At 37.7% G+C, this 13,824-nt stretch overlaps 1 protein-coding gene across 1 annotated transcript in view; it reads right to left on the bottom strand.

Moving 5' to 3' along the window:
• ttc6 (tetratricopeptide repeat domain 6) overlaps positions 1 to 13,824 on the bottom strand; it is a 309,199-nt gene that overhangs the window by 180,253 nt on the left and 115,122 nt on the right. Inside the window, exons 10-14 of the mRNA XM_063059735.1 lie at positions 13,358 to 13,450; positions 12,338 to 12,810; positions 11,701 to 12,238; positions 4,983 to 5,112; positions 4,483 to 4,655 (exon numbers count right to left, since the gene is read on the bottom strand). Of these exons, the coding sequence (XP_062915805.1) occupies positions 4,483 to 4,655; positions 4,983 to 5,112; positions 11,701 to 12,238; positions 12,338 to 12,810; positions 13,358 to 13,450 (1,407 nt within the window). The remainder of the gene's footprint in view (positions 1 to 4,482; positions 4,656 to 4,982; positions 5,113 to 11,700; positions 12,239 to 12,337; positions 12,811 to 13,357; positions 13,451 to 13,824) is intronic.

The following is a 13,824-nucleotide window of genomic DNA, read 5'->3' as shown; positions in this document are numbered from 1 at the left end:
TTCTTGTCGGAACATTGCCACGTGCTAGTCAGAGTAGAAATAGGAGGATACTTCAGATGAATACGTGGCTTGAAAAATGGTGCAAGGGGGAGGGATTCAAATTTTTGGGGCATTGGAACCAGTTCTGGAGGAGGTGGGACCGGTAAAACAGGACGGTCTGCACCTGGGCTGGACTGGAACCAATGTCCTAGGGGAAATGTTTGCTACTGTTGTTCAGGAGGATTTAAACTAATGTGGCAGGGAGATGGGAACAAGTGCAGAGAGACAGAGGGGTGTAAAATGAGGGTAGAAGCAAAAAGTAGTAAGGTGAAAAGTAAAAGTGGCAGGCTGGCAAATCCAGGGCAAAAATCAAAAAGGGCCACTTTTCAACATAATTGTATAAGGGCTAAGAGTGTTGTAAAAGCAAGCCTGAAGGCTTTGTGTGTCAATGCAAGGAGCATTCGTAACAAGGTGGAGGAATTGAATGTGCAGATAGTTATTAATGAATATGATATAGTTGGGATCCCAGAGACATGGCTCCAGGGTGACCAAGGATGGGAGCTCAACATTCAGGGATATTCAATATTCAGGAGGGATAGACATGAAAGAAAAGGAGGTGGGGTGGCATGGCAGGTTAGAGAGGAGATTAACGCAATAGAAAGGAAGGATATTAGTGGGAGGATGTGGAATCGATATGGGTAGAGCTGCATAACATTAAGGGGCAGAAAATGCTGGTGGGAGTTGTGTACAGGCCACCAAACAGTAGTAGTGAGGTTGGGGATGGCATTAAACAGGAAATTAGAAATGCATACAATAAAGGAACAGCTGTTATAATGGGTGACTTCAATCTACATATAGATTGGGTGAACCAAATTGGTAAGGGTGCTGAGGAAGAGGATTCCTTGGAATGTATGCGGGATAGTTTTCTGAACCAACATTTCCAGGAACCAACTAGAGAGCAGGCCATTCTAGATTGGGTATTGAGCAATGAGGAAGGGTTAGTTAGCAACCTTGTCGTGTGAGGCCCCTTGGGTAAGAGTGACCATAATATGGTGGAATTCTTCATTAAGATGGAGAGTGATATAGTTAATTCAGTAACAAGGGTTCTGAACTTAAAGAAGGGTAACTTTGAAGGTATGAGACGTGAATTAGCTAAGACAGACTGGCAAATGATACTTAAAGGCTGACGGTGGATATGCAATGGCAAGCATTTAAAGATCGCATCGATGAACTACAACAATTGTTCATCCCAGTTTGGCAAAAGAATAAACCAGGGAAGGTAGTGCACCTGTGGCTGACAAGGGAAATTAGGGATAGTATCAATTCCAAAGAAGAATCATACAAATTAGCCAGAAAAAGCGGCTCACCTGACGACTGGGAGAAATTCAGAGTCCAGCAGTGGAGAACAAAGGGCTTAATTAGGAAAGGGAAAAAAGATTATGAGAGAAGGCCGGTAGGGAACATAAAAACTGACTGTAAAAGCTTTTATAGATATGTGAAAAGAAAAAGATTGGTTAAGACAAATGTAGGTCCCTTACAGTCTGAAACAGGTGAATTGATCATGGGGAACAAGGACATGGCAGACCAACTGAATAACTACTTTGGTTCTGTCTTCACTAAGGAGAACATAAATAATCTTCCGGATATAGTAGGGGACCGAGGGTCTAGTGAGATGGAGGAACTGAGGAAAATATATGTTAGCAGGGAAGTGATGTTAGGTAAATTGAAGGGATTTAAGGCAGATAAATCCCCAGGGCCAGATGGTCTGCATCCCAGATTGCTTAAGGAAGTAGCCCAAGAAATAGTGGATGCAATAGTGATAATTTTTCAACGCTCTTTAGATTCTGGACTAGTTCCTGAGGATAGGAGGGTGGCCAATGTAACCCTGCTTTTTAAAAAAGGAGGGAGAGAGAAACCGGGGAATTATAGACCGGTTGGCCTAACATCGGTGGTGGGGAAAATGCTAGAGTCAGTTATCAAAAATGTAATAACAGCACATTTGGAAAGTGGTGAAATCATCAAAGTCAGCATGGATTTGTGAAAGGAAAATCATGTCTGACGAATCTCATAGAATTCTTTGAGGATGTAACTAGTAGAGTGGATAGGGGAGAACCAGTAGATGTGGTATATTTGGATTTTCAAAAGGCTTTTGACAAGGTCCCACACAGGAGATAGTGTGCAAACTTAAAGCACACGGTATTGGGGGCATGGTATTGATGTAGATAGAGAATTGGTTGGCAGACAGGAAGCAAAGAGTGGGAATAAACGGGTCCTTTTCAGAATGGCAGGCAGTGACTAGTGGGGTACTGCAAGGCTCAGTGCTGGGACCCCAGTTGTTTACAATATATATTAATGACTTAGACAAGGGAATTAAATGCAGCATCTCCAAGTTTGCAGATAACACGAAGCTGGACAGCAGTGTTAACTGTGAGGTGGATGCTAAGAGGATGCAGGATGACTTGGATAGGTTGGGTGAGTGGGCAAATTCATGGCAGATGCAATTTAATGTGGATAAATGTGAGGTTATCCACTTTGGTGGCAAGAACAGGAAAACAGATTATTATCTGAATGGTGGCCGATTAGGAAAAGGGGAGGTGCAACGAGACCTGGGTGTCATTGTACACCAGTCATTGAAAGTGGGCATGCAGGTACAGCAGGTGGTGAAAAAGGCGAATGGTATGCTGGCATTCATAGCAAGAGGATTCGAGTACAGGAGCAGGGAGGTACTACTGCAGTTGTACAAGGCCTTGGTGAGACCACACCTGGAGTATTGTGTGTAGTTTTGGTCTCCTAATCTGAGGAAAGACATTCTTGCCATAGAGGGAGTACAAAGAAGGTTCACCAGATTGATTCCTGGGATGGCAGGACTTTTATATGATGAAAGACTGGATCGACTAGGCTTAGACTCTCTGGAATTTAGAAGATTGAGGGGGGGATCTGATTGAAATGTATAAAATTCTAAAGGGATTGGACAGGCTAGATGCAGGAAGATTGTTCCCGATGTTGGGGAAGTCCAGAACGAGGGGTCACAGTTTGAGGATAAAGGGGAAGCCTTTTAGGACCAAGATTAAGAAAAACTTCTTCACACAGAGAGTGGTGAATCTGTGGAATTCTCTGCCACAGGAAACAGTTGAGGCCAGTTCATTGGCTATATTTAAGAGGGAGTTAGATATGGCCCTTGTGGCTAAAGGGATTAGGGGGTATGGAGAGAAGGCAGGTACAGGGTTCTGAGTTGGATGATCAGTCATGATTGTACCAAATGGCTGTGCAGGCTCGAAGGGCCAAATGGCCTACTCCTACACCCATTTTCTATGTTTCTATGTTTCTAAGCTAATTATGTGTCTTCTAAATCCAATTGAACACAACAGTGATGGTTTAGTATGTCGTTAAAGGGGGTGGATACTTATGCAATCCATTACTTTGTATTTTATATTTGTAATTAATTTAGATCACTTTATAGAGATCTGTTTTCACTTTGACACGAAAGAGTCTTTTTCTATTGATCAGTGTCAAAAAAGCTGAATTAAATCCACTTTGATTCAATATTGTAAAACAATAAAACATGAAAACTTCCAAGAGGGTTGAATACTTTTTATTGGCAATCTATATATATATATATATATAAAATATGCCTGTGTGTGTGTGTGTGTGTGTGTGTGTGTGTGTGTGTGTGTGCGTGTGTGTGTGTGTGCGTGCGTGTGTGTAAGTAAAAGCTGTGTATGTAGTTATGTTTATTGTGTTTTATTATGTTCTTTATCTTTTGTCTATTTTTTGTGCTGCATCAGATCCACAGTAACAATTATTTCATTCCCCTTTACATTTGTGTACTGGAAATGACATTAAACAATCTTGAACGAATAAAAATGTGACGGGCTATTTCTATGATTCATAGGTTTTACTGCTTCTCTATCCCATTGATATTATTAAATCCCATGGAAGATTTAGTTGGGCTTTTCTAATAAAAATATATTACCTAACATTTCTCTATTTCTAAGTACATTTTCAACAATATATCCATTTTCAAGTTTATCAATATACATCTTTGTATTATCTATACAGTCCAGTGTAATATTATCTGTTAGTTTTGAATCAGACTTTTCAATCCTGAAATTAAAATTAATAATGAACAAAAATTATGCTTGCATTAACCTTTGTAAATACTATGCTCCACTTATCACTCAGTAACATGCTTAACTCACTGTTTTCCCTTTGTTAGACAGATTATTATATTTATATATTGTATATTATATTAAACATTAATATATAAACATGAAGTCAATCAAAATATAATTTAGAGTTTATTATTAATATATAATAAATTCTATATTATATTTTAATTGACTTTATATGTTTGTGACAATTTTCAGACAACTGATAATGAATTTCTACTGTTTTGTGGCATTTGTAAAAAGAAAGAAACCACAGAAAATTTACATTTATGTAAAATCTTGCAATTCTATGTGACTGCTGTACTTGTTTGAGAAAATATATAGGAAAACTTACCAAGCGATAATCTTCCATAGCCAGAAGTAGATCATTACTGGCTTCATACATCTCAGCTCTTCGAAAATAAACATCATCATCAGGTCTGCACTTGAGTCCTTGAGAATAATTTATGATTGCCATTGTAATGTCCCCTTTTTTTCTATATATATCTCCCTTTGACGTGTAAGCATCTAAGGACACAAAAACAGATAGCAAATAATTATTTGAACAGGACTTGTAAACAAAAATTGTTTCGAAAAATCCTCATTGCTACATCTGAAGCCTTATTTTAAGGACAGGAAATGCAAACTAAAAGATTGCTTAAATCTATTAGTCTACTTTTAGATATTATGTTCCATATATTAATTCTACAATGTATATTAATGGTATTTGAAACAAACCAAGAGGAAATGCAGTTATTTAATTATTCAGAATTTATAACATTAAGTGTTCATTTTCCAGTCATAAATATATTAAATATATTTAACTTAATCTAAAAAAATTGTGTCTTATCATACCTGCGTGACTTTTATTGTGTTTAAGTACAAAATTTAGATCATCTAATGCATCAGATGTTTTCATTTGTAGAAGATAAATGAAATGTCTGTGCCAATAAGCATCAAGTAGCATTGGTTCTAATTGAATTGCCTAAATAAATAAAAGCAATTGCATTATTATTGAATTTTTGTTATGAATTTTGAAAATGATAGGGATAAGCATTAGTAGTAAACTGATACTGTGTTTGGAATTAATAAAGTACTCAAACCACTCAAATAAATTAATATAAACAGTGACTTTATATATTTCTGTTAATATAATACTCTTACAATGAACACATGTAAGCACATATTCATCATACTGCTAATGGTAATCTAACCTTGTGTTTTAATAATAATGTACACAGTAAACGAAAAGTTCAAGTTAAGAAAAACCAATAGACTTTGTTCAGAAGCTCCAATATTACAAAATCATTTGATTGCTGCAATAAGTTATAAACTCATGGTTCCTTGAAATAAATTGAAACTATGTCACCAAATAATATGTCACCAACAATATTCCATGAAAGACTCTTTCAAGTTTCTACTGATGTACAGTGGAGAGCATTCTGACTGGCTGCATCACTGCTTAATATGGAGACTTTAACGTATAGGATCACAAAAGGCTGCAGAGTGTTGTAGATTTCGCCAGTTCCATCACGGGAACAACTCTTCCTGCCATCAAGGACAACTTAAAGAGGTGTTGCCTGAAAATGTCTGTTCTATATAATAGAACAGATGGCTATCATATTCTATATAAAACAATGTGATATTCTGCAACTGTACAGATTTGTATACCTTTCAAACAGAAAATAAAAGTTATTCAATTTAATTATATGCTGAATTTAATTATAATCTACACAAAAAAAGACAACTAGAAATTATTTTGGCATTATAAACATTGAAGAAATAGGGGGGAATCACTAGCTTTCCCTTCAGCTATTATAGCGCAACTTTGATTAGAAACACATGCATATTGTTGCCCTGTTCAGATGCACCTTTATCTACACTAATTGACACATGAAGCAAATGTCAATATACAGTATTTCATGAGAATAAAGACAATCTTCTGGAATGGATAAATACATGGCCGATACAATACAGCACAAATTTCAGAAGAAAGTCTGAAGGAATTGAGGTGAAAATGAAAAAAAAAACAGATGCTAGGAATCTTATATAAAGACAAAAAAATAATAGAAACACTCAGCAGACCATTCAGCATCCCTAAAGAGAGAGAAACAGAGCTAGTACTTCAGGTCAGTGGCCCTTTGGTGATGCAAGAAAGGGTCACTGAAACATTTTTCTTTTCTTTTCTCACTCTCTCTCTCTCTATCTTACTAGCGCACACACACATACACATCTGATGAATATTTCCAGAATTTTGTTTTGTACATGATGAGGCAAAGTGTTATAAGAGGAAACAAAATATAGAAACTTCGGAGTATGTGCGTGAAGTTGAGAGGGCCAAAGTATACAGGATTGTGGGCTATTTGTCTAGTCTACCAAACCAAGGAGATTATATTGAATTAGTAAAAAACATGGGTCAGCTGAATTCATTTCCAGTAAGTGGATGACAGACTGGAAAGGGATTTATAGAGGCCAAGGGACAGATTGGCACAATGAGCTTAGGGTTGAGATATTTAGGTCACATGAATTGACTGAAGGAGATAGGATCTTTTTCTTCAGTTGTGGAGGTTAACCATGGATTTTTGAACCATGGATGTTCAAAATTGTCTACCCCAACAAAGACCAATAATAATAAAAAAAGATTGTAAATGATTGGCAAACAGTAAGGGTAAACAATGAGAGAAATTGATTTCAGTATTTCAAAACAAAAAAAATGCCTTAAAATTTAAAAGTAAATGCATTAAGTGCCTGTAGTTTTAATTGTTCATCCTTCAACTCCCACAGCTTAGTGAAAAAAACCCTTGATTTCCACTCTGATCAGAAACCTCAAGAATAAAATTTCCCCATGTCTTTACCTTCCACCTAACCATTCAACAAATCATCTTTCACAATGACTGTTATTCCCAGAAAGTTTCTATTATCAGATTCATCTCCACACCACACCTTCCATTTTAGCATTTCAAAGGAGAGTTCCCTTTATGGCTCTCCAATCAGTATCTCAATTCCTATCAAACACTCTACATTCCATGGCACTTTCCCATATGACTGCAGAAGCTCAACACCCATCATTTCATTTCTACCCTTTTCGTAAATCCATGAGATACAGGAGCAGAATTAGGCTATTTGGCCCATCGAGTCTGCTCCGCCAATTCATCATAGCTGATCCATTTCTCTCTAAACCCCAGTCTTCTTCCTTCTTCTTGTAATCCTTCATGTCATGACTGGTCAAGAACCTATCAAACTCTGCCTTAAATATCCCCAATGACTTGGTCTCCTCAGCAGTCTGTGGTAACGAATTCCACAGATTTGCCACTCTCTGGCTAAAGAAATTCCTCATCTCCATTCTAAATGTGAGGTGGTACACTTTGGAAGGACAAACTCCAAGGCAGAGTACAAAGTAAATGGCAAGATACTTGGTAGTGTGGAGGAGCAGAGGGATCCCAGGGTACATGTCCACAGATCCCTGAAAGTTGCCTCACAGGTGGATAGGGTAGTTAAGAAAGCTTATGGGGTGTTAGCTTTCATAAGTCGAGGGATAGAGTTTAAGAGTCGCGATGTAATGATGCAGCTCTATAAAACTCTGGTTAGGCCACACTTGGAGTACTGTGTCCAGTTCTGGTCACGTCACTACAGGAAGGATGTGGAAGCATTGGAAAGGGTACAGAGGAGATTTACCAGAATGCTGCCTGGTTTAGAAAGTATGCATTATGATCAGAGATTAAGGGAGCTAGGGCTTTACTCTTTGGAGAGAAGAAGGATGAGAGGAGACATGATAGAGGTGTACAAGATAATAAGAGAAATAGATAGAATGGATAGCCAGCGCCTCTTCCCCAGGGCACCACTGCTCAATAGAAGAGGACATGGCTTTAAGGTAAGGAGTGGGAAGTTCAAGGGGGATATTAGAGGAAGGTTTTTTTACTCAGAGAGTGGTTGGTGCATGGAATGCACTGCCTGAGTCAGTGGTGGAGGCAGATGCACTAGTGAAATTTAAGAGACTACTAGACAGGAATATGGAGGAATTTAAGGTGGGGGTTTATATGGGAGGCAGGGTTTGAGGGTCGGCACAACATTGTGAGCCGAAGGGCCTGTACTGTGCTGTACTGTACTATTCTATGTTCTATTAAATGGACACCCCTCTATTCTGAGGCTATGTCCTCTAGTCCTGGATTCCCCCACCTTTCCACATCTACTCCATCAAGGCCTTTCAACATTTAGTAGTTTTCAATGATATCCTCCCCCCCATACTTCTGAATTCCAATGAATATGGCTGCAGAGCCATCAGCTGCCCCTCATATGATAAGCCTTTCAATTCCAGAATCATTTTCGTGAACCTTCTCCAATGTCAGCACATCCTTTCTTAGATAATGGGCCCAAAACTGCTCACAATACTCAAAGTGAAACTTCACCAATACCATAATAGTCTTACAATTACATCCTTGCTTTTGTATTCTAGTCCTCTCAAGATGAATGCTAACATCGCGTTTGCCTTCCTCACCACAGACTCAACTAAAAATTAACCATTAGGGAATCCTGCACAAGGACTCCCAAGTCCCTATGCACCTTGGATTTTTAAATTTTCTCCCCATTTAGAAAATAGTCTACATTTTTATTTCTTCTCCCGAAGTGCATGATCATACAGTTCCCAACTTTGTATTCCATCTTCCACTTCTTTGTCCATTCTCCTAATCTGTCTAAGTCCTGCTGTCTCTCTCTGCTTTCTCAACACTACCTGCCCTTCCATCTATCTTTTCACTATCAGAGAATCAAACAGTCTTTCCAGGTGAAGTAGCAATTCACTTGAACTTCTCTCAATCTACTGTACAGTATTTGGTCCTTACAATGTGGTCTCCTCTCTACTGAGAAGCCAAACACGGACTGGATGATCGTTTTGCGAAACAAGTGCACTAAGTACACAGGGGCAATCCTGAGTTTCCTGTTGCCTGCTACTTCAATTCTTCAACCTGTTCCAACCCTGGCCTGTGTGTCTGTGGCCTGCTTAAGTGTTCTGAGAAGGCTTAGGGCAGGTTTGAGGATGAGCACCTCATCTATCACATGGGACATCACAGCCATCTAGACTGGGCACCATGGTGGCATAATGGTTAGCACAACACTATTACAGCTCGGGACATTGGAGCTTGGAGTTCAATTCTGGTGTCATCTGTAAAGTCTCTTTATGTCCTCCCTGTGGAATGTTTTTGTTTTTCCCAGGTGCTCTGGTTTCATCCCACAGTCCAAAGATGTACCATGTAGGTTAATTGGTCCTTGTAAATTGTCCTGTGATTAGGTTGGGTTTGTCAGAGGTTGCTGGTGTGGGCCATTATGGCTTGAAGGTCCAAAAAGGTTGTATCTCTAAATATAATTTTAAAAGTAAAATAAATAAAATACAACTCTCTAACATATAGTTTCTCTGTACATGTCAGAACTGGCCATTTTTGATGTAAATCACCCATTTGTGATACTGCTCACATTTTCTTTCTCCTAGCAATGCTCAACCTGTTATTTGAAACACACCATACTTTGTTCTTTGGGACATTTTTGGGAGTTAGGAAACTTCAGTAATCACAATAAAAACATTCATTTTCTCTACAGCCATTTTGTTTAAGACCCTAAGATGCAGGCTATTGCGTCAAGACTTGTCTCCCTTTAGCTCCCTTAGTCCTATTAATTTGCCTTGCACTTTTTCTCTAATGATGGAGATTGCTTCAAATTCCTTTCCTATGATCCCTTGATTATTTTATAATTATTGGGATGCTCTTCATATATATATATATATATATATATATATATATATATATATATCTCACTTCTTACTTATTATTTTTATATAGTTTACTACTTTATTCTCATATTCTATCTTCTCCCTCTTTATAATGTTTGACACCATTTGCTGGTTTCTAAAAATTGCCAGTCCTCTGAGTCTACCACAAATTCTTGCAAAATTGTACACCTTTCCTCTTAATTTAATGCTATCCATAACCTCTTCAGTCAGCATGCCAAATGCATCCTTCCATACAGCTTTTCCGTTTCACGAGAATATACTTTCCGTGACCTTTACTTTATTGTCGCCAAACAACTGATACTAGAGCGTACAATCACAGCGATATTTGATTCTGCGCTTCGCGCTCCCTTGAGTACAAATCGATAGTAAATATTAAAAATTTAAATTATAAATCATAAATAGAAAATAGAAAAGGGAGAGTAAGGTAGTGCAAAAAAAACTGAGAGGCAAGTCCAGATATTTGGCCGGTATGGCCCAGATCCAGGTCGGGATCCATTCAGTAGTCTTATCACAGTTAGAAGGAAGCTGTTCCCAAATCTGGCCATACGAGTCTTCAAGCTCCTGAGCCTTCTCAACAAAAGTGTGTTGGCTGGGTGGGTCGAGTCCTTGATTATCCTGGCAGCACTGCTCCGACAGTGTGCGGTGTAAAGTGAGTCCAAGGACGGAAGATTGGTTTGTGTGATGTGCTGGGCTGTGTTCACGATCTTCTGCAGCTTCTTCCGGTCTTGGACAGGACAACTTCCATACCAGGTTGTGATGCACCCTAGAAGAATGCTTTCTACAGTGCATCTATAAAAATTAGTGAGGGTTTTAGGGGACAGGCCAAATTTCTTTAGCTTTCTCAGGAAGTAAAGGCGCTGGTGGGCCTTCTTGGCAGTGGACTCTGCTTGGTTGGACCAAGTCAGGTCATTTGTGATATTGACCCCGAGGAACTGAAATATGAAATATTTCTTTGATGTTTGTCACTGCTGATCTAACACCTTACCCTTCAACCTATTTTAGAGTTATAGAGACCCACAGAGAAACGCAGCAATGGAAACAAACCCTGCAGTCTACTAAATCAGCACTAATGTACACTAATCTACATTAATCCCATTTTCTCATCAGCCTTCCTCAGATTCTAACGTTCACCTGCACACTAGGTGCAAATTACAGAGACCTATTAATCCAATAACCCACATCCTTGTGATGGTAGAAGGAAACCAGGACACGTGGAGGAAACCCATATTCACAGGGAGAATGTGCAAACTTCACACAAACTGTGTCCCAGATCAAGATTGAAATCAGGTCTCAAGTACTATAAAGCAGGAACTCTATGAGCTACTCCACTCTCCATTCTGTCTTCATGCATCTGAATTGGCTTTTAATTCAAAATCATTTTTCAATGGCAATCTAAATTTGAAACTATACCAGACTTTTTACAATAAGATCATTAATTAATTCGGTTTTATCATATGATAACAGACTAACTGTCCCTTTCCTTGTTGATTCCTCAAGATATTAGTTTAAGAGACCAAGATTTGACCAATCATTTGTTTTGTGTGACCATGCTGCATGAAAATTTTGTTCATATATTTGCCTATGTATCAGAGATTATTTTGAAATATCCTCAGGTAGTTTAGCTCATGCTATTAAAGGACATACTGTGTATACGGTATACACTTAAGACTAATACAAATAGCAAACATTAAAAGACAAAATTCTACATTATATTTTACTGAATGGAAGGCAATACAGAACAACATCCAGCAATATTATTAGAAATCAGGTAGCAAAAGCTCACTGTATACTTACCTTATTTAAATCGTCCATGGCTAACTGCAGCTGTCCTAATTTTCTATACAAAGCTCCTCGCCGACAGTAATTAAAAGCAGTTGATCCACCTTTTACATTTATGAGGTTTATAAGTTTGTTAACTTCAGAAAGCAAGGCAGCCTGAGTGTCTTCAAATGTAGAGACCTCAGAATACAAAGGATACACTTCTGTTTTTTCTGATTCAGTTGGTAACAGCAAGTTCTGCAAATGTATTTCTCCCAAGTTGGCCATTACAGGCTGAGAGTCATTTCCTTTGTAATGCAGGGGTCTATCATTTTGATCAGTAACTGTTTTTCTGGGTGGTTTCAAAGGTGGGAAGACCTCATCAAACCACTTGTTCCATACATCTCTGACCCACTCTCTAACAGGAGTTCCTTCAGCAATTCCTCCTTGTGTTTTTACAAATGCTTCAAAGTTAATTAAGGAAGGAAGACTGTACTTCCGCTTGAGTTTAATAGGCTGAGGTGTTTTCCCATTGATCCCATTCAAACAAATCCTTGATGGCAAAGATGCAGACCTGTTTAAGAGGGGTTAAAACATGGTATTCATTACATACAATTATTTAGTTTTAGATACAATGTCATAACTTTAGTGTTTTAAAATGAATCGTAGTAACCTTGTGAGAATGCTTGGAGGCTTTGAAAGTGCATTGGAAACAAAAGCTAACTTCCGAGGTAGTACAGGTTTTCTCATATATGCTTTAACTTTTTTTTGATGAGTTGTTTTTTCTTCAATATTTGTTTCAACAAAATTTTTAATATTCACAATTGGAACTTGCTTGCTTAAGGATATATTGCTTTTTGATTTGGAAACCTGCAATTGAATCAAATCTTCTGAATTTGCTTGTGAAAGTGTATGTTCTTGAATTCTATTCAATGAAGCCTCTAATAGTTGATCTCTCTGGTATTCAATCTCATTAATGGTTTGATGAAAAGGACTCGATATTTTCAATGTCTTCCTGTCATTATAAACACAGAGATTTGGTGAAGACTTATACATGTGCATCAAAGGTTTGTCATTAGTCTCGTTCAAATTTGTAAGCAGAAATTCATTGTCCCTTGTTTCAAGTTGATGAGCAGGAAGTATTGCCTGAATGCAAACAAAAATAAACTAAATTTATTTTACTTTACTGCATTGTCTGTACCAAATATAAAACCAAGTTAATACAAAGATGTTACTGCATTTTATAAGGAAGATTGTAAATTAATTATGAAAAAGACACGGTTTCAAACAAATTTGCCAAATGAATAAAAGAATGCATTAATTTATAAAGACAATGGGACCATATAAAGCATTATAAATCAATATTTATAATTAACATTCATAACGAGTTTAAAATACATTTATTATCAAAGTACATATATGTCACAATATACAAGCCAAAGATCCATTTCCTTGTGGGCATACTCAATATATCCACAATAGGATAATAATCATAATACAATCAATTAAGGATCACACCAACTTGGAAATTCAACCAATTCTACACATATACATATATATCTTTTGCACATTTTTCTCGTATTTGACAGAAAAAAATTAAAATTGCCTCTTATCCAGAAGGTTACAAGTTCAGCCACATGGTTAAGAAAAGCAAAAAAAGACAAATTTTATTCTTCAAGTTCATCAAAAGTACCTTAAAGTCACCGTTTCTAAATGTGTCAGAAGAATAAAATGAAAATGGTCGTAGATCTGGCACTGATTTATGCTTTTTCAGCACTGTTCTTAGCTGAAATAAAAACAGAAATAGAGTCATAGAGTAATACAGCATGGAAAAAGGCCCATTGGCCCACCTCATCCATGCCGATCAAAATTCCCATCGAAGCAAATCCCATTTGCCATGTTTGGCCTTTATCCTTCTATAAATTTTTGTTCTCCAGGTACATGTCCAAATACCTTTTAAATGTTGTTAATGTACCTACCTCAATCATTTCCTCTGGCAGCTGAGTCCATATACTTAGCACCCTCTGGGTGAAAACACTGCCTCTCAGGTTCCTATCAAATCTCTCCCTTCTTTTTCTATCCTATTCCTTCTAGTTCTTGATTCCTAACCCCTGGAAAAAAAGACTGCACATTAATCCTATCTATGTTCCTCATGATTTT

This window comes from Mobula hypostoma, chromosome 1, assembly GCF_963921235.1.
Source record: "Mobula hypostoma chromosome 1, sMobHyp1.1, whole genome shotgun sequence".
NCBI lineage: Eukaryota > Metazoa > Chordata > Chondrichthyes > Myliobatiformes > Myliobatidae > Mobula > Mobula hypostoma.
This window is presented reverse-complemented; position numbering and strand designations above follow the sequence as displayed.